Source organism: Vitis vinifera, chromosome 8, assembly GCF_030704535.1.
Source record: "Vitis vinifera cultivar Pinot Noir 40024 chromosome 8, ASM3070453v1".
NCBI lineage: Eukaryota > Viridiplantae > Streptophyta > Magnoliopsida > Vitales > Vitaceae > Vitis > Vitis vinifera.
In genome coordinates this window covers 5,430,851-5,452,484 of record NC_081812.1, presented here as the reverse complement: position 1 = coordinate 5,452,484, position 21,634 = coordinate 5,430,851, and the positions used below count along the sequence as shown (strand labels likewise).

The 21,634-nt window shown below is 37.1% G+C and overlaps 1 protein-coding gene across 4 annotated transcripts in view; it reads right to left on the bottom strand.

Moving 5' to 3' along the window:
* LOC100252957 (ubiquitin carboxyl-terminal hydrolase 8) overlaps positions 1 to 19,786 on the bottom strand; it is a 46,269-nt gene extending 26,483 nt beyond the window's left edge. For 2 of the 4 annotated variants that reach the window (XM_010654949.3, XM_019221765.2), the window contains exons 1-3: positions 19,242 to 19,677; positions 18,351 to 18,587; positions 8,583 to 8,724 (exon numbers count right to left, since the gene is read on the bottom strand). In XM_010654949.3, the coding sequence (XP_010653251.1) occupies positions 8,583 to 8,724; positions 18,351 to 18,587; positions 19,242 to 19,552 (690 nt within the window). In that variant the 5' untranslated portion in view covers positions 19,553 to 19,677. Of the gene's footprint in view, positions 1 to 8,582; positions 8,725 to 18,350; positions 18,588 to 19,241 lie in introns of all 4 variants that reach the window. The other 2 variants (XM_002270434.5, XM_010654950.3) reach the window with 2 other exon arrangements.
* Positions 19,787 to 21,634: the final 1,848 nt, after the last annotated feature.

Sequence of the window (21,634 nt, the reverse complement as noted above, 5' to 3'; positions counted from 1 at the left end):
AAGGTCCAGAAAAAATAAAGGCAATGAAGGCCTAATTTGAAGCAGTAGTTTCTAACAAAAGGTTGTAAACTAATGGAATACAAATGGGAAAAAATAAATAAATAAATAAAAATAAACAACAACTTATTGGCTATGAAGGCAGAGAGCACTAAGAATGATAGTGATTAGGACAGAGAAAATTCTAGCTCTAATTTTTCTTTTTTCTTTTTTTTTTAATCAAAACAACAAATGCATTAATTAAAAGTGAATAAAAACATGAGAAATATAAGAAATCCACCCTATGATATACAAACTTGATCAAAAAACCCGAAGAAACCTTCACTATACAAAGAGGGCTATACAAAAAGAACAAAAAAACCCATACAAGTATAACATCTTCTGAAGCTCATCTAGGAACCTCACCCTAGGGTGTACATATCAAAAACCAACTAAGCTAAATTACACTCAAAGGATAGGATTTAAAAACGTTAATACGGTAATCCCAAAAAGAAACATAGAAATGAACCAAATCCTACATCATCTCAGGCATCTTCCAAGTATCCTAAAAAATCCTAGCATTCCTCCCTCCACACAATCCACAACAAAGTGAGACAAGCAATATTCCAAAGAGTCTTGCCTCTAGTAGAGTTCCCAAAGCACTTTAAAGAAATAACCATCATATTGCGAATACTGTCTAACTAAGCCCAATCTCTCTACTTCTCCTACATAGGATACACCAATCAGTGCTCAGGGCTTTGAACGGCCTTATCTATTGTAGCATATCATTGGTATTTACCTTCTTATACGCCACTAACCAAGAAAAGGCCATGATCGTAGAAAGGACTCCTAATTTCCACAAAAATTAGCTAGGAGGAAAGGAATTGAATCTAAAAAATTGGACAAGGCTAAGAAAAAAGATTTTACTAAAAATACTCTTAAAGAAGAAAGTGCCCAAGCTTTCGTATAGAGAACAAAAGGAGACAAATGAACATGGGAAAGTAAAATCATTAGTCTTTCAAGATCCTCAATCTCCACATCAATTAGATTCCAATGGAGGATAAGATCCCAAAACAAAGAGGTGTCATTACCCAAGATGATTGAAATGGATAAGTTTGTAGTTGTGGTGACTTTGAAAAGTCCTAGAAATTGTGAATACAAGGTTGATCCCTCTACCACAAATCTTCCCAAAAACGAATTTTGGTTTCATCACACACCACAAAGTGTGTATAGAAAAAACTTGGAGAATAAGTGCAATGGCCTTCCAAGGGCAACAATGTGACCATCTAACAATAATGTTAGTGTCCCATAGATATTCAAGATAACTTGATGCCAAAGGAAGGAACTGTCCTTAGGGTACCTCCAAAACCACTTTCCTAACAAAACTTGATTCCTAAGAGCAATCCAAAAAGAGTGCTCTTATTTAGATTGATCCTTAACCCTAACAAACGCCTAAAACCCAACAAAACTAGCTTAAGAGATTGTAACTCTTCCAAGGAAGCTTTAGAAAAAAAAAAAGATAGTGTCATAAGCAAATTGTAAATGAGGCACTCTAGTCCTATTTTTGCCTCAAATGAACCTCTCTCCTCCCTTCTCACCGCCAATCTACTTAAAAACATCAGCCACAATGGTGAAAACATCACCTCAAATAAACCTTTCTTTCTAGTCTTGTCTCACTTTTTTTATTCATCTCCAACTTTCACTACTAATTTTGTTTGGAAATCTCAAGTCCTTTTTAAGGTCAAGTCCTTTATCTAGTTAGTGGCACACAATAAGCTAAATACTAATGTCTTGCTACAGTTGAGAAGGTCCTACAAAGCTCTCAGTCTTGACATCTGTAAGTTGTGTATGAAGCATGGAGAATCAACAGATCATCTCTTCTTACATTGTCCTTTGACGAATAGCTAAGATGGATTGGGTCCCCCCCAGGAGCATTTTTGACATGATGACCATTAATTATAAGGGTTTGGAAAGATCCAAGAGAGGCCTAGTATTGTGGCAAACTGCATATATTGCTTTAATTTGGGTTGTGTGCCGATACAGAAATGCTAGGATATTTAAGGATAAGGCAAGGAATTCTGAGGTTCTATGGGATATCATTCACTTCCTTGCTTCTTTTTAGGCTTCTTACACCACAACTTTTATGGGCATTCCCCTTAATGTGGTTCAACTAGATTGGTTAGCGGTGTATAGCTCCAAGGGCGTGAGAGTAAGAAGAGATTGCTTTGTGTATTTACTAAATAGCTTTTGGCTTTTGGTATTCATTATGTTTAGCTTTTTTTGTGGGAGGATTCTTCATCCTTCTCTTGTACTTTTTAAATCCTTTTTCAATATAATTCATTATTGTTTCCTATAAAAAAAATGGCGAAAAGAAAAGGATAAAGAGGATCTCTTAGTCTTAAGCTTCTATATGCCTTAACCCAACCCTTGGCATTCCATTCACTAAGACTGCAAAAGTTTCTAAAAATAAACATCCCCTCATCCCAGACCTCCATCTTGAACTAAACCCTTTTCTTTCAAGTACATGGTCCAAAAAACCCTAATCAACATGGTCATAAACCTTTTCAAAATCAATTTTGAAGACTACCCTTTCCTCCATTGATCTTCTTTTCTCATCCACTCATTAGCAATCAAGACAACATCCAAAATTTGCCTCCCCTCAACAAAAACACCCTAAAACATGAAAATGATATCTTGGAAGACTTTACACAACCACCCTGAAAGTACCTTAGCTATGATCTTGTACAAACTAGTAACCAAACTGAGGAGGTGTTTGGTACGTCGGAATAGGGAATGAAAATAATATTTTGTTTCCTTTCCTATTTCTTAGTGGAATGGAATGAATTTGATGATTTCATTTCTAGCATTTGGATGAACTTAGGAATGCAAGATTGGAATGATTATTTGTTTCCATTCTAATGTTTGATAATAATAGGAATGGAAATGAAAAAGAAATAAATTTACAATAATATCCTTACATATAATTTAAAATATTTTTTTATTTTTACTTTTATTTTAAAAAAATAAAATTTGAGAGGTTTTTTGTTATTAAATAATAAGACTAAAAAATATATATATACTCAATAAATAAAAAATCGTATAACCCTAATGCACAAATATTCAATTATTATTTTTATTAAAAATTTGAATAATTTGTCATGTTTAAGTAGTTATAAAATTATATTTTTCAAAAAAAAATTATTTATTATAATATTTAAATTCTCAAAGCTAGCAAATGTTTTTCCTATTTTCAAAAGAGGAAATAAAAGAATTCTAATTTATTCTAATTTTCAACAAGTATCATATCCGATAAAATCCATAACCTTAAAAAATTTTAAATATTCGTTTTTTTTTTATCAAAATTTTAAATAATTTGTCATGCAAAAAAAGCTATAGAATTATATTTTACTAAGAAAAAAAAAGAGAAAAAAAATATAAGAACATATAAATTGTCAAAGCTACCAAATACTTATTTCTTATTTGCAAAAAAGGAAATAAAAAAACACAAACTTTATTATAATATTTTTTTCCTAACCATTAAAAATTTTCAATATTGTAAACACGTGAAATCGAAAAATCTTTTTCCAACCATTTCAATTTTTCTCTCCAGTTTCTATTAATACAAGATAAAGAAACATCAAAGATTCCAAACATAAATTAATAAAAAAAAATTAATCGATTTATAGAGAAGAAGAAACACATATAAAGAAGTAGAAGAAGAAAGAGAAAATAAGGTAAACCTGATCGAAGATGTAGAAGGGAGTTTTCAGAACCTAGTTGCAGCAAATAATGACGAATCCTAGATCCAACAATCAAAATGAACATCCAAAACCCTATAAATTAGAAATTGATTTTTTTTTTTTTTTTAAATATCGTGGAAGGTTTAATTGATTCAATTTGGAAGAATCACTTGTTGCAGAAAATTGGACGATGAGTGGGTCTCTAGTTTTGCAAAGAAGATAAAAAGTGGATGATGAACGGATCTCTACCTTTACAAAGAAGATAAACATCGGGTTTGAAGAACAAGATAAGAGGGTAAAATAGTAATTTAGGTTATTTTATATTATCAAATAGGTTTAATGAATCAGAATATCACCTACTTTTAATGAATGCAAATCCGACTCATAAGTTGGATTTGATTTCTGCCGGAATAATTTTTTATTTCATTTCCGCCTTCTTAACATTTATCCAAACATAGGAATAAGGGAGAAAAGGAATGAGATGTCTATTCCCACTCCCTATTCCCGTGTACCAAACACCCCCTGATAGGTTTATAATCTAAGATCCTGCTCTAATATCACATTATTGTTCAAATCTAGAAGCATTTGTGAGAATACTTTCTGACATGCTTTTTGCATAGGAATACATGAATAAGTGATGCCCATAATTGTCTAAAAATAGCCTAGAAAGTAATGCCCATAATTCTGCTTTCAAACATGCTATCAAAGATAAATAAGTGAAGAATGCTAGGAAAGGAAAGAATCCTAGGAAATTTTATACACAACTATAAAATTGTTACAACTCATATGAGCAGGAAGAATCTTCATAAATTGGTCACAAAAGCTGGCAGATTTTCCAACAAGATTAGTGATATATTTCCATTGTGAGACCTTTCCCCTGTCCTAGCAACTTTTGTGCCTAGAAAAGATATCAACTAACTCAAATCTTTCATATGAAAAAGCACCTATCAAAAAAATCTTTCATTTGAAAATGCTCACTTAAATGACTTTTAAGCACATCATACCCTTCACATCATTTCCTGTGACAACTGCATCCATAAACAGCCAAAATAACAGTGTTGTTTGATTAACCTTGCAAAAATGAAGAATGACCAAAACAAGTTCTTTGCAGTCATACTTAACTACCACCTCTTAGAACTAATCAACCCAAGATCTTTGTAACTGTTTTAGACCATTAAAAACCTCTATCAATCAACGTATTTTACAAGGCTCCCACTAAGCAACCATGCCTCAGTAGATGACATTTTTCTCTTTTTTTCTTTTTGTTTTTTTTTTTGTTTTTTTCCTTTGTGTGTGTTGGGAGGGTGGTTTGGCATACCTCAGTGGATTGCTTAATTTTTTTTTTTTTTTTTTTTTTTTTGATAAGTAAACACGGAATATAATAACACAAGGCAAAAAAGTCACATAACATACAGGGAGTATACAAAGCGGCAAAGGTCTCACAACCAAAAAGAGACAAAAAACACACCAACCCTTAAATGGAGGCTAACCACTCCAAAAAGCCTATAAGGGAGCGCAACTCCACTCCACTATACAATTTTGCCCAGCCCCACACATTACAAACAAAAAAAATTTTAAGTTTCTGAATAGCTAACTCCCCCCCACCCCTAAAAGCTAGTTTATTCCTCTTCTTCCAAACCGTCCAAAAAATAAATAACGAAATGGATCTCCAGATTTTTTTCCTTTTTTTACCCACAAAAAAGCCCTTCTAGCTAAGTAGAACCTCCTTTACAGTTTCTGGAAAAACCCACTGAGCACCGAACAAACCAAGGACAATCTCCCATGGCACTCTGACCACTGTACAATGAATGAGCAAATGATTTGCATTTTCCTCTTCGCTACCGCATAAAAAGCATCGATTAGGAAGCTGTCACCCTCTCTCTTTTGAAGTCTATCAAGGGTAAGAACCTTCCCCCAAGCCGCTTCCCACGCAAAGAACGCTAATTTAGTTGGGACTCTATCCATCCAAATGCCATTTTTGGGGAAAACGGAGACAATGGGGCTAATCAACAAGCTGTACGCATTCTTAACACCAAACTGCACGTTCTTTCCTCCCTTCCAAAAAACCGAGTCTACCTCCAAAGTAACCCTTTGGCCCCTTAAGGCTTGAAGTAAATCACCTACCAAGTCCAACTCCTAATCGTTAAAGTCTCTGAAAAACCTTAAATTCCAGCCTCCTTGACCAGAATTCTGGTCCCACATTTCTCCCACTGTGGCGTTCCTATGGGCAGCCACGGCATATAGACGAGGGAATCTTAGGGACAACTCAACACCCCCACACCAAGGATCAGTCCAGAATCTGATTCTGGTGCCTTTTCCCACATTGAAAGCCATATTATCCCAGCACCAATCAGATTCCTTCAAAATTTCCTTCCAAACCCCGACACCAAACGCCCCATTTGCCTTCTTAGTCCTCCAACCAAGGTCCTCTTGCCCATATTTCGCCATAAGCACTTGCTTCCATAGCTCGTCCTTGGCTCGAGCGAATCTCCAAACCCATTTACCAAGCAAGGCTTTGTTCAAGAGGACTAGCTTCCTCAAGCCTAGCCCCCCCTTCTCCTTACCCGCACACACCATCTCCCAATTGACTAAGTGAGCTTTTCTTTTCATATTTCCCCCTCCCCACAAAAAGTCTCTTTGCAACTTTTCTAGCCTTCTTGCCACTATCTTAGGCATACGGAATAGGGACAATTGATACAAAGGCATACTAGCCAACGTACTCTTTATGAGGGTGATTCTTCCACCTTTGGAGATATACTGTCGTTTCCAAAGGGCAAGTTTCCACCTCACCCTTTCTTCCACCCCATCCCACACGGAAGAGGCCTTATTGGGCACCCCCAAGGGCAGCCCCAAGTAAGCTGAGGGTAATTGACCTACCTTGCATCCAAGCTCCACAGTCATCTCAACAATCTCTTCCACCTCCCTACTAGAATAATTTCACTTTTAGCCAGATTAATCCTTAACCCTGAAGCAGCTTCAAACCAACATAAAATCCAGCTCAAATGAGTCAAGTGTTCCTTCTTTGCCTCACAAAATACTATTGTGTCATCAGCAAAGAGAAGGTGAGAAATATTGGCAGCCGACCCACTACCCCGCCTGATGTTGCACCCAGAAATAAAACCCCCTTCCACAGCCCTCCTAATAAGAACACTCAACACTTCCATTCCCATGACGAACAAGTATGGGGAAAGAGGGTCACCTTGATGTAGCCCCTTAGAGCTAGAGAAAAATCCAGCAGGCACTCCATTCACCAGAACTGAAAACTTAGCAGTTGAGATACAACTCCACATCCAGTCCCTCCACTTAGGCCCGAACCCATTTTTTGCAAGACCCTCATCAAGAAATGCCAATTAACGCTGTCGTACGCCTTCTCAATATCCAATTTGCAAATTAGGCCTTTCTCTCCCCTTTTTTGCCAAGAATCAATCACCTCATTTGCAATTAAGGAGGCGTCCAGAATCTGCCTACCCATGACGAATGCATTCTGATCCAGGGAAACCACTTTTCCAATCACTTTTTTAATCCTATTGGCCAGGACCTTAGCCAATAATTTGTACAGCCCCCCCCCCCCCCAAAAGACTGATAGGTCCGAAATCCCCCAGTTCCTCCACTCCTTTTTTTGGTAAAAGGACCAAAAACGTGTTGTTGAGGCTCTTGAGGAAAGAATTTTGCTCATGGAACTCCTTCAACATCTCTAAAATCTCCTCTTTCACGAACTCCCAGCAGCATTGCCAAAAGGCCACAGTGAAGTCATCCGGTCCTGGAGCCTTGTCCCCATTCATGTCCACTAGAGCCGAATGAACTTCATCCTTAGAGAAAGGAAACTCCAGGATTTCCGCTTCTTGCTGACTGATCTGATTCAAGTTTAAACCCCCTATATCTGCCTTCCACTCCAAGTCTTTCGTGAGCAACTGTTTAAAGGCGCCTGCAATCCCTGTCCTTACTTCTTGCTCCTCTGACAACCACACCCCATTGATTTTTATTCTGTCTAAGGAGTTCCTTCTTCGGTGTGCAGTTGCCATACGATGAAAATAACCCGTGTTTCTATCCCCTTCCCTTAACCATAACTCCCTTAATAACTGTCTCCAGTGTATTTCCTCCAGGTTTACCCACTTAGCATAGCCCTCTTTGGCTTCTTTTTTAATAGAGATTTCCTCCTCTATCAAACTCCTCTCACTTTCCACCTGATCCCAGTATTCCACTTGCTGGAGAGCTGCAGATTTATTACATTCCAGTCTCCCAAACACATCCTTATTCCAGATTTATTACATTGCTTAATGTTCAGCTCTTAATTCAACTTATGCAAAAGAGAAATTTTCATTATCTCAAGTTGAAATAAAGACTAGCTAAAAAATTTTGCAAGGAATAAAAGGACTTGATCAAAATTGAAACATGCCACTGCAAGAAGGCTTTCCTATGATTAACTCCAGATGTCCGATTGTATTATTTGCTACTAGACAAGTTTCCAGTCTCTTAATCACCCCCCCTTCAGGATTATACTTATTGGCATACACCAATATCACCCAACAGCCTTCTAAGTAACCCTTTTTTCTGTAATGCACCATTTCCTCATCCATAGCACTTTTCTCAAAGAACTCCATTTTCCTCATCCTAGAATAAAAACTGCAACCAGGATTTTTTTTTTTTTTTGATAAATAAGCACAGAATATACTAAGGGGCATAAGCTCTTGAAAACAACTCTGGGGGTAAAAAGAACAAACAGAAGTTTTTTTGTTTTTTTTTTAATAGGCAACAAACAGAAAAATTTTTGCACAAAGTAACCCATTCAAATCCAGATATCCCATGGTTCAACTGCTAAAATCCCGTAATGCAAACGCAGAAGGAAAAAGAGCATAGCTAACTGACCTTTTGGCTAATCTTTACAAGTAATGAATTTGTTCCCCATGAAACAGAAAGTCTGATTTGCAAGGGGAATACATCCTGTGTATAAACTTCTGCAGCTAAAATACTTCCCACATCCTTCTCAGCTGCATTAGAATCATTATGCCTACATAAAAAGGAACAAATCAATGCTTAAGATTTAATTTGAAAACAAAATTATAATAGGGACAAATGCTTCATCATCCAAATGTGACCAAATTAAAATCCCTTTAGTTATCAAAAATAATTACCAATCACAATGTAAATAAATGACACTGGCATCACATGTGTTATGCAAGCTATTCAATGTCAATCTAAGTTAAGATATATAACTCATTGATGGTTCCCATCAAACATATGATAATTAAAAAATAATTTCAATTAATTCTTTTATTTTTATAAAAATAAAAAAAAATAAAAGGAATTTCACCTATCAAACAACAAAATTAGCCCTCACCCACTCCACTGCAGCCTCCCCGGCTGCAAAGTATACCTACAAGCTTGTTGATGCTTGTCTAGTCCATTTGAAGCCATGTAAGGCATTCACATTAAACAATCCAAGCAAAAGGTTAGTAACTTTTTAGAGGGGAAAACGAGGGGTTCTTTGATCCCTAGGTTGCCAGCTTGGATAAAAACTAATAGGCTTATAGTCATAACATGAAAAAATAGAATGGCAGAATGAAAATATATTAACAGCCCCCTCCTCCACAGAAACTTCCTAGGCCATAAGGTATGCCTACAAGCTTGTTGATGCTTGTCTAGTCCATTCACAACCAAATAAGGCATCACATTAAACAGTCCAAGCAAAAGGTTAGTAACTTTTCAGAGGGAAAAATAAAGGTTCCTTGATCCCTAGGTTGCCAGCTGGATGAAACCACTTCTTTTTTATCAGAGGATAAAACTAATATGCTTATAGTCATTAAAAAAACAGAGGATGTTCATCCATTCTTTTTCTCCCTTTTGATAGATAATGAAGTGTGAAATAAAAAGAGGCGCCAAAAGAGTGACTCAAAGTATACAAGACCTATACACCCACCATCAAAAAGGCTCAAACAAGAGAAAGATCTACAAAAGAGGAGGGATTACAACAACCTCAACTAGAGCCCAACCAATCAAAGAAACAAACTAAAGTTAGACAACCATCTTCTATAAAAAACTTAGTCTCCGACCAAAGAAAGCAAACAAAAGATCTTTTTAGTCTTTTGATTGAAAGCACATCATCATTGAAAGGCAATTTTATTTCTTAACTTCCAAACTGTCCAAAAGATACATAAGGAATCTCTTCTCCAAACCTTTTTGCACTTTTTGCCCACAAATGAATCATGTCAACCCAATAGTCTCTCTAACCAACAAGAGAAGCGCCCAAGACACCCCAAAAAGAGCAAAGAGTAAAGAGCAACTCCCATAAAACCCTTGTCTTTGCATAGTGAATAAGGAGGTGACCTATCGATTCAACATCCGAATAGCAAAGATAATATCTATTTGCTAAGGACCACTCTCTTCCTTTAACTTGATCCAAGGTTAAAAGTTTTTCCCCATATTGCCTCCCAAGCGAAAAACCTAACTTTAGGCTACACCCATAAGTTCCAAATGCTTCTCATTGGAAAAGAAACGGAACTATACAGCTTCAAGGAATTGTAGTGAGACTTAACAGTAATTTTGCCAATCTTTGACTCTGTCCAAAGCAACTTATCTCCCTCATCCCTACAATTTCTCTTCCCATGTAAACATGTTAGACATCTCTCCACACAATCCATCTCCCAATTGTTGAAAGATCTAGAGAAGCAAGGGTTCCACATCCGCGTCCCCCCTCCCCTCCCCTTTTTTTTCTCTTTTCAATTGAGGAATTCCAAATATCCTCCACCCAAGCCTCCTTAGAGTCAGCCAAAGCAAACAAAAAAGGGAAGGAAACACTCAAAGGTGTGTACTCACACCACTTATCCTTCCAAAATTTTTCCATCTATCCGTTACCCACAAAGAACAAGATCCTACAACTCACAAGGTCCCAATCCTTCCTTATCGTTTTCCACAACCCAACACCATAACCCTCCCTCACTTACTAAGAAAACCACCCCCCACTTTCTTCCCCATACTTCTCACTAATAACTTGATGCCAAATGGCCCCTTTGCAAAACACCAATTCCATTTACAAAGAGCCTTATTCAAAGTTGAGAGGCATTTAACGCTCAAACCCTTTTTCCAATTGTTTAAGCAAACAATCACGCATCTTACAAGATGTGGTTTCCACTCGAGAGTCCACCTCTCCACAAAAAGTCCCTTTGAATCCGCTCTAGCCTCAATCTAACAGACTCTAGCATGCAAAGCAAAGACATAAAATAGATGGGCAAGCTAGACACAATGTTTTGAATTAAGGTTATTCTTCCTCCTTTGGAAATGTATTGTCTCTTCCACATGGCCAACCTTTTTGTGAAACCTTTCTTCCACTCCATCCCAAGCTACCATTGATTTAAACGGTGCACCTAAAGGGAGACCCAAGTAAGTGGAAGGGAGACTACCCACCTTACAACCAAACTTAGAAGCAAGGTCATCTATATTTTCCACCCTTCCCATAGAAATTAAACTTCTTTTTATCCAAATTTATTCTCAACCCCAAAATAGCCTCAAATCACATAAGCAACCAACATAAATAAGTCATCTTGTCCTAAGAAGTCAGGTAAAAGCCAAGAGTGTCATCAACAAACAACAAGTGGAAAATCAAAACCCCTCCAGCACTAATTCCATTCATCTTACAACCCGATAAAAGACCTCCTTTCACTACCCTCTTTAAAAGGCAACTTAGCGTCACCATTGCAATCACAAATAAATAGGGTGAGAGAGGATCCCCTTATCCTAAGCCCCTCAACATTTGATAAAAGCCTGAAGGGATGTCATTAACCAAAATAGAGAAACTTATTGTGGAAATGCACCACTTGATCAACTCAATCGACTTCACCGCAAAACCCATTTTTTGCATGACCAAAAGCAGCAAAGACCAGTCCACGTGATTATAAGCCTTCTCTATGTCAAGTTTGCATAGAATACTACAATCATTACTTTTCAAAATCGAGTTAATGGCTTCATTGGCAATAAGCACTACATCCAAAATTTGTGCACTTTGGGCCTTAGAAGCCACTTTTCCAACCACCTTTTTAAATCTAATGGCTAACACCTTGACCAACCACTTATACAACCCACCCTCCAAATTTATTGGCCTAAAATCCCTCAAATCTTCAGCTCCCCCCTTCTTTAGAATTAAAACTAAAAAACTTGCATTCAAGCTCTTGAAAAAATTATCAAGCTCAATAAATTCCTTGGAAACCCCCATCAACTCATCCTTCACAAAATCCGTTGAAAATTATCAGAATGCCATAAAAAAAATTAAAAAAAAAAAACATTCGGTCCTAGTGCTTTATCCCCTCTAAAGCCCGAAAGGGCATCCAAAACCTCCTCCTTTGAGAAAGGCTCCTCCAACCTTGTAACTTCATAGGCCTCTAAACCCTCAAACAACAACCCATTCAAATTGGGTCTCCAGCCCCTTGATTCAATTAGCAAGTTTTGAAGGTTGTAACCATCCCTTCCTTAACTTCATTCTCCTTTGAAAGCCATGTCCCATTTATCTTAATTATGGCTAATGAATTCCTCCTTCTATGGGCATTAACCATCTTATGGAAAAAAAAAAAAAAAAAAACTCATAGTTTTATCCCCCTCCTTTTAACCACACTTCCCTTGATTTCTGCCTCTAGAAATTTCTTCTAACAAGACCTATTTTGTAAATTCCTCCCTTGCTTCCACCTCCCCTAGGAAGGTACTGGACCTCTCATTTGTATCCCAATAGGCCACCTGATTCAACACCATAGCCTTCTTAACTTCAGTCTTATCAAAAAGTCCTCCTTCCAATTTTTCGGTTTTGACTTCATGGCCTTCAATTTTACAACCAAAATGAAACTTAAGGACTCACTAAAATTATACCCCTCCCACCAAGTTTTCAGCATGTCCTTGAAGCCCTTTTCCTCCGACCACGTTTTCAAATCTAAAAGGAGAAGGACCTCTCAACCCTCCCCCATCTAGTAGAACGGGAAAGCGATTAAACACCAAACTAGGAAAAACACTCTACACTATCCCACTAAAGTGACAATCCCAACCTCAAACATGATAAAGCGATCAAGCCTTGACTTGGACTGATTATTCAGTCCACTCTAGGTGAAAGGGCCCCCCAACAAGGGAAAATCACTCAACTCTAAACCCTCTATTACCTGAGAAAACCTCATCTTCATTGAAGTCAGTCTACCACCTCTACTACACTCTCTAAGAAATCTAATCATATTAAAATCTCATGCGACATACCAAGGATCATTACAAAGCCCTTTTATAGCCCTTAGTTCACCCCAAAAACATTTCCTTTCCTTCCTCAACGTTCGGCCATAAACTCTAGTAAAAATCTAACTAAAGTCATCCTCGCAATTTTTTAACCGACACAAAATTAAGAACTTACCCACTTCCATTCCAACCAACCGTAATACCATGGCACTCCTTGAGTTTACAGCTTCCCACTCCTAGACCACACACTAGCCCAATATACATCTCTTAAATCTTGGTTTCCTGTAAACAGACCAAATCCACCTTGAGTCTTAATCAAAGTCTTAATAACCTACCTTTTCTCTCTATCATTGGCCCTTCTTACATTCCAAGACAAAATTCGTACTTTTTAAAACTAGAAATATCTCCCCCACATTTCCTCCCTGTTCTGAGATAGTTTATAGAATAGTCAAGTTTTTTCAACTCCCTTTCTAACCTTGAAGACCTTGGTTTTTTTCCTCCTTCTACCAGTCACCTTCCCCTTCTATTCTTCTCTCCCTATCATCTTTTTAAGCAATTTCAAAATCTCCCCCTTAAACCCCTTGACTAGCATTCCCAAGCAATGCCTAAACTTTGCCAAGCAACTAAAGGACCAACGATTTGATTCCCCTCCCACATCCTCTAAAAGTCTACTGCTCATATCCCTTACCAACAAGGCGCTAGCTACTTCCTCAACAACCCCCAACTTCAAACCAATTGACCATGAGCCACCCAATGCCTTCCCATTAGCTAAAATTACCCTTAGTGGATCAAGGGCAGCCTCCCTTCCATAACACCCGATCAAAAGAAAACATCAAACCCACCAACCATGGCAACCAAAGCCCTTTCCATCCTAGAGAGAGAATTCTGCCCCCCAAAAGGAGAAGAAAGAACGAGGAGAATAAGTAGGGTATCTAAAAGCCTCCTCGAAAAGGGCTTCATCTATGAGATATGAGCATCGGATCATCGACGACCAAACTCCCTGCCTCACACGACTCGTAGACCCACCAAAATTCTCGTCGTCAACCCTCCACTCCTTTGCACACAAGGTCTCCGTAGAATCCCTAGCACCTCTTAAAGTCCCACACTCACTGGGTCGGTCCACTACCACTAGGTCCTTCACGACACCACTGGGTTAGCCCACTTCGGCATAATACTAAGCCCACTAAACACTTCCTTCACCAAAGCATGGCCCAAACCATGCTCCTCTTAGTCTTTAGTTGCCTAGGCTCCAAAACCAATAGAAACTCCCACCCCCAAAGCCTCCTCCACAACATTTTAGTCCACACCTATAGGTCTTTTCCCAACCCCGCTCAAAAGTCCCAGACCAACACTTCCACCTCTATATGTTCTCCCCCACCCACCTCCTTTCCATAATCCATCCACGATCCCTTTAACAGAGTTGTCAAATTCAACGTCCTCTCTACCCTTTTCTTCTCTGCCTAAGCAAGACATGCTAACCACTAAAAACTGCAAGGCTAGTTGCAACTGTCTCACACTATGCCCAACACATGTTCCACCTTATCCATCATCCCTAACTTCCAACATCTCACACCCCTTACTCCTATTCAATGGGACCACTATCGACACCCATGGCGGAGCTTCCCACCACAACTGGCCTACAAAGCATGATGAACTAACTATCACTTGTAAAGATCCAAGAAAATCTTTACCTTCTGATTTCACCAGCACCCTAGCCCACTAAAGCTATGAAAAAGGAGCAATTTTTTCATCCACCACAACAATCCCCAATCTTTTTTAACACCTCCTGACTCCAAAAATGTAGAGGGAGACCCACTAACTTCACCCAAATTTCCTTAGCATGCTCGCCTTTTTGAAAACACCCCACCTCTCCAACTATAGAGACTTCTTAAAATGTTAAGAACCTCTTCTTGACACCCTTTCTGCCTCTACTTTGTCCTCAAACTCAAGTAGAAGGAACGCACCTCCCAACTTAGCAATTTCCACTCCCCTCTTTAGATTCCAATGGTAAATCCCCCAATTCCTCAATGAAGATAGCTCTGGAAACAAGTCGGAAGCCTCTCCCCACCATCCAACCAAACACCAATCCAGTTGCTCCTCCTTACTCAGTTGTTCCCTACCCTCAAACTGGAGCTAGATTGTTTTTCCTATCCTTCCAACCTTTGCTTTAGCAACATCAACAAAAGACCCTTTTGCTTTCTCCAAAGGAACTCTACAACTCTTTTCCACCCTAGCAACAAGAGTCGGAGGAAGACTTAGGTTCATCAAGGGTAACTATACCTAGAGAGCGAAGCTTCTTAGCCAAAGTGGCCCAACCCCCTATAATCCCTTAACCTTGGGGAAAATTAAACAAAACCTCATTGCTTCCAGATCAAAAATAGAACAAAGGATGAACCTATCAGCCTTATTTGATTTTCGTTCCAATTTGAATTTCCTTTCCCTATCCTCCCAACCTTAAACAAATCTCTTAAAATTTTTCTCCTTGCAATAAGCTTCCACACCTTCTAGTAAACAACACAGACTCAAGCGCCCAAACCTAATCCAAGAGGAGAAGCCTTTACTTCTCTCCATGATAATCCCTCTCAGTTTCTCACCGACTACCTCCATCGAAATTTTGAAAGACACTGACTTCAAAACAAACCAAATCCTTCCTTCTCTCATCTTTCATTCCATGATGTTCATCCATTCTTATTTCTTCCAAAATCCCCCAATCACCTTTTAACCTTCAGCATTTGTTCATAACATACTGCCATCTATTGTAACATTTTATGTGGAATATGAACACAAGCTAAAAAGAAAACTATGGATTTTGGAAAATTGAACAATTAACTACTGTCCAAAACAAAGAATTCTCAATTGATGGTTGGATGAACATTTTGGTCATCCATGCTAGCACTTATCAATATTTGAACTGAGATAAATGCTAAAATCTCTGACAACGGTCTAGTCCTTGAGATTATTGATAAGTCGATTTAGAGCAACTTATTATCTATGATTTAACTTGATATTTCATTAGTTTAAGAGTAATTTTATCTCAACAATCATTATTTTTATTGTTTTAGGTTGCAAATAGTCAAGAGTATGAAAAGGGAGCAATATAAGGCAAAAATTGGAAGAAAAATATGAAGTTCGGCGAAAATGTGAAAACTGCCACGGCGGGAGCTCTCAAGCGCCGCGGCGGCCTCTTACATGACAATTTGCTTAACTCACCCGAGAGGAAAGCGCCGCTGAAGGAAGGACTTAAGTGTCGCGGCGTACGCATGTGGGAAATCATAGTTGGGGACCCAAGACAAAATCGTCGCGGCTGGAGGAGCTTGTCCGCCGCGGTACTCGAAGGAATTTCAGAAATCCTAGGAACCCGAGACTAAAGCGCTGCGGCAGGACACACTGAGCGCCGCGCCCCGATATTTAAAAATTTGAAAATTATTCGTCCTTATCTCATTCTATTCAGATCCGAATTAGGTGGGACGTCAGTTTACGATACTGGGGCTATAAATAGATGAAAGTAAGGTTTATTTGGAGATTGAGGAGACCTGGGAGAAGGAGGATCTTGAAGACCTAGGAGAAGAGAGAGCTTGAAGAACAAGAAGGGGATTTGCAGATTTCTTTCTATTTTTCTGGTTTATTCTTCCCTTTTATTTATGATTGTAATTCAGGATGTTTGTTCTTCATCTTAAGATGAACTAATTTCCTTTGTCTAGGGCTGAGATGTAGCTCAATCACGATTTATGTTTTTGATTGGTTTAAATTAATTCTCTATTTTGCATCAATTTATTTGTGTATCTATTATGCGCTTAATGCTCTCAATTCTTAAGGGCCCAAGTTTTGATTGATTTTATGATTTAGGTTGATAACGAGAGTTAGAATCTAAATTAGATCCATAGAATAGATTATGTTAGAATGAATGAATAGTAGAGATACATTACCATGTTCTAAGAGATTAATAGTTAAATCTATAATAATTCCATAGATCTTAATTACTCCTTTAGACTTCAATTCACATAGAGATATGTTGGGTTAGTAATTTAAGGAGCAATCTGATATATTTCGAGAGAAAATATTGGTTGGCTTAGGGAATTAAATCTCCAAATAAAGAATAACAGGAATTAGGTCAAGCAATCAATTGCATGAAAAGTGTTTGTAGTGAAATCAAAAGCCCTAGATCGTTTAAATCATAAGAGTTTGAATTTATTTTCTTCAATTGTTTAAGTTGCTTTTTTTTTCTACAACTTTAAATATTCGGTTGATCAAATAGTAGTACAAATAATAAATTTTAGTAATTAGTAGCATAGTCCTTGTGGGTTCAATATCCGTACTTAGGTACAATTATATTACTTGAACGATTCGTATACTTGTGAACAACACATCAATTATCTATGGAATAGATATTGAGTAACTTGCTTATTTTGGGCATATGAATGACTCTCCTAAGGCTCCATTTCTTCTTAAAATAGTGCCTGGAAATCCAAATCACTGTGCATACTTTTGTGCGACCTCTTGTGAGGTGCTATTTATATATTTGATCTTTGTGTATCAAAAAAATAATTTCCTTCTGCAATAATAAGAAAAATCCATCATGCATGCAGACTTTATGATACACCCCTCCTATCAGTATGCTAGAGTGATAACCTTGATGGATGCTCACTACACAATCCCATAAACTCTGCAATGTGACCAAGTGAATTGAATATATATAGTTGGAAGCTACAGAAAGTGCTCTACAGCACAGATATGGGCTTTATTTATCAAATCTAGAGATATCTCAACTTTTGGAGCATCTCAAATAATGGTTTGAAGGAACTTCTCTACTATTACCAAATAGATGAGAATAGCAAGCCATGATCATTAGATATATGCTCACCTTTTTTAAAAGGCAAACAAAAAAAAAATTCTGTTAGCAACACCTAACAAAAAAGCACACCAAAGTACAGAGGACATATACAAAGGATGCCAAAATTTTACAGATAATTCAAAGAGAGAACATCCTCATCTGCATCAGCCTAAAATTAATGCAACCTCAAAATATTACATAATCACTTGGCTTCTTTTATATATAATATAATCATTTATACAAAACATATTAATGGAGGTACAATGGTATGTTGAGATATGCAATAAGTTTTATCTTGCCAAACCCACACAGGATGTCAAAATTAGCTATTGCTTTCAGGTTTTCTCCCTTTTGCTCAATCAACCATCTAGCTTAAACTATTGGAAGTTCAAATGATAACACTTTCTACGTTCAGGAAGTACAGGTTGCAACAAAACCATATTCAATGCACACTCAGATCAAAATAACTACTACACTTCATACAACTGTGATGTGACTTTGACAAGTCATAACTCTTGTGAATTTCTAATCACCACAAGTTAGCCAAATACTTCGCAAATGTTTTAGAGCAAAATTCAATTAACTTCATTCAACTCTTAACTCACCATTTCAATGCCCTCAACCACATTGATTCAGAAAGCAATGCATACTCTTGGCCTGAAACCCCTTCCTCCGCAGCCTCATTCTTCCCATTGTCCTCTTCCCTCCTCAGGTTCAGAACAATTTGAGAGTCAAAATCACTGCTCATGATTTCCATTGACCCAACACAAGTACTAGAGGATGCAGTGTACAAAATGCCTTCATTCTCTCCAAGAGAAGTCCCATGCGCCTCATTCAACCACCTGAAATCGAGAACACAAACACAAGAAACATAGGTACATTCATAAATATAAGAGACGTTTTCTTCCCAATTGCATATTCCAATTCAATCCACACCTGTTCCCAACTCAATCACAAGCCCATTTTTAACGAGAAAACACAAACAAAGACACTCCTTATACGTTGGTTGCCCAAGAAGAGAAAGGAAATTAGAGTTTTGAAAATCTCACTCTCCCCACTGTTCGGACGAGAACACACGCACAAAAAAAACCCTACCTGCCAAGCTAAAGTGAACTTTTCTTCATTTAAAAAGCCAAAACACCAAATAATCAAAAAACAAAAAAAATTCAAAATTTGGTCAGAAATAAAAATAAAAATAACTCTCTTTCCTTTCCCAAACTTTCTCAGTAGCCAAAGAGAGCTCAGACACTCTAATTAACGGTTTGGTCGGCCATAAAAAGCAAAAGATTAGCGTTTCGAAAAAGTCGGAGAACACTGAAGAAAAAATTCCAACCGCAGTTTAAGAAAACTCCACATCACTGAACAAACCCAAACAATAAATAACAATTGGAAAAAAAGAAAAACCAACAAACAAAAAAAAAAAAAAAAATCTTCTCTCTTCCCAACCGTTCCCGGCAACCAACCAAACAAAATTCCTAAGCTCCTCCAAAACCTACCTGTATGGAACAAAGTAGACCTTCTCTTCCACCCTGATTTCCTCTTCAGAAACACGATTACTGCGACCGTCGTCAAATTCGAAGAAGTCGTCCTCCCCGAAGATATCGTCCATGGTGAAGAAACTTAGGGTTTTGAAGAGAAGATAATAGAAGAGTGACTTGCAGAATCGGAGAGCGGAGATAGCGAAGTGAGTTATTTTTAGAGACAGAAAGGTGGGTGAAGTACAGAAAGAGAAACGGAGAGACTCAGACGAAGAGGCAGTAGTAGAAGCTGCGCTGTGGTGGGGTGAGGCGGAGGAGGTGGCGGTCATTTAGAGAGGACCCAAGACGATACGTGTTTGGTGGGCGTCCACACGTGTGAGCACCACGGTCATGATAAAACGCCACCGTTTTGTTGTGGAGGCGGTGGGTGGTGGGTTGTCTGTCTGTTCATGTAGGGAAACGTCTGGCGTGCCTAAAAAGGGCAGTCATCCGTACAAGCAAAGACACTAACACAGATTTTGTGAATGTGATTTCAAGTTTTTAATATAAAGAAAAGACACCATAAGTTTTGTGACCATGTACTTCATGGTATATTTTTAATAGGATTTTTCACTCTCCTCACATGATATGGACATTTGTTGCTGCATAATTTAGGAGTTTTTGGAAATTTATGTGCAAAAATTACGGCTAGAGTGAACGTTAATCCATGTGCATCTTCAATCATTGACAAAACTTACTTTTATTAGTAAAAAAATTATTTTAAAAAAATTGAAATCGACACTTATTTTAATTTATTTTTTAAAAATAAAATAAAAAATTGTGTGACTCTTTATTTATAAAAAGAAGTTTGTAAACCAAAAATGGATTTGAACGTCAAATTATTTATTGAGAAGATGCATTAATAAGTTGTAGTATCTTTTTAAATTCATATACGTGTGTAGTTTAACAAATGAATGGAATTATAACAATTAACTAATTAATCATAAATATTAAAAAGGTATGATATAAATATATACAATAAGATAAAATAAAAATAAGTTACAAGAATATATTAAACAAATAATAAAAGAATTGTATAAGCGTTTTTATGGACCCCTCATTTCGGCTCATGCGCTTCCACTAGATGGCAAGTTCAATTTTTATTTGAAAAATGATTTTATCTATTAGAAAATGATTTTGAGTCGCCACTTATTTTTGTTTTATTTTTAAAGGGTAAACAAAATAAGAAAAAAAAACTCTAAGTGTGATTCCTTATTTTGGAAAAGATGATCTACAAAAAACCGGATTGGGTTCAAGAGTCAGGTTACTAATCGGGAAGGTACGGTAAAGACCATAGCACCCCTCTAAGTCCCTAAAGTCGGGTCTCTACTAATAAAATAAGGCTAATGTGACAATTCATGTGGAAATCAATGAATACTCAGGGTGATCATGCACATGGGGGAATCAAAACACTCAATAAAGAATCGATCGAAGTGAGAACGGGGCATACCTTAGCATCAATCGATCAATGCGCTATCAAGAAAGAGGGTTAGTGCATAATTAAAAGAATAATATCATGCATGTCATAGAGCAGAATGAATCAATCATGTGTGATAATCAAATCAATCAATCAATCAATCAATCATAAAATCACTTATGTAAGGCCCCCACCAAAGCCCGTTTATTTTGCATGAATTAATGTCATAGATTTCACTATTCTGGAATTATGAAAAATTCATTCATGTTTATTAAAATCAAGAGCAGCATAAGATTGTTTGAAAACTAGAGTGGAATTAAAACTATTTGAAAGAAAATTGGATTCTTGAAATTTATTTGAAAAATTAGAGTATCGAAGATTACTTGAAAATTGGAGTTTTAGAGTTTATTTGAAGATCAGACTTTTAGAAATTAAATGCGAGAATGAAAATTTTAGAAATTAAATTTGAAAGAAATTGGAATTTTGAAAATGATTTGAGAGTTCGGGATTTAAAAAAATTAAATTACGAAAATTGGGACCTTGGAAATTAAATTTTGAAAGAAATCAAAATTGAAAGTTATTTGAGAAGCATAAACTATGGAAATTGAATTATAAAAATTGGAAATCTTGGAAATCATTCGAAGGCAGAATTTTTAGAAATAATGAATAAAATAATAGTAATAATGATAATAATAAGTAACGGGATAAATACGAGAATTGGAGCATGGGAAATTGAAAATTAAGTTCGGATATTAGAGAATTGGAATTTCAGAGAACTAAATTTGGAAATCGGAATTTTGAGGAACTATTTAAAGACGGAATTTTAAATAAATGAATAAGTGAATAAATAAATAAATGGAATAATGATGACGAAGTAATAATGATTGGATAAATAATTGCGAAAGTTAGGGGTTTCGGAAATTGGAAATTGGACTTAGGGATTCGAAATTTGATG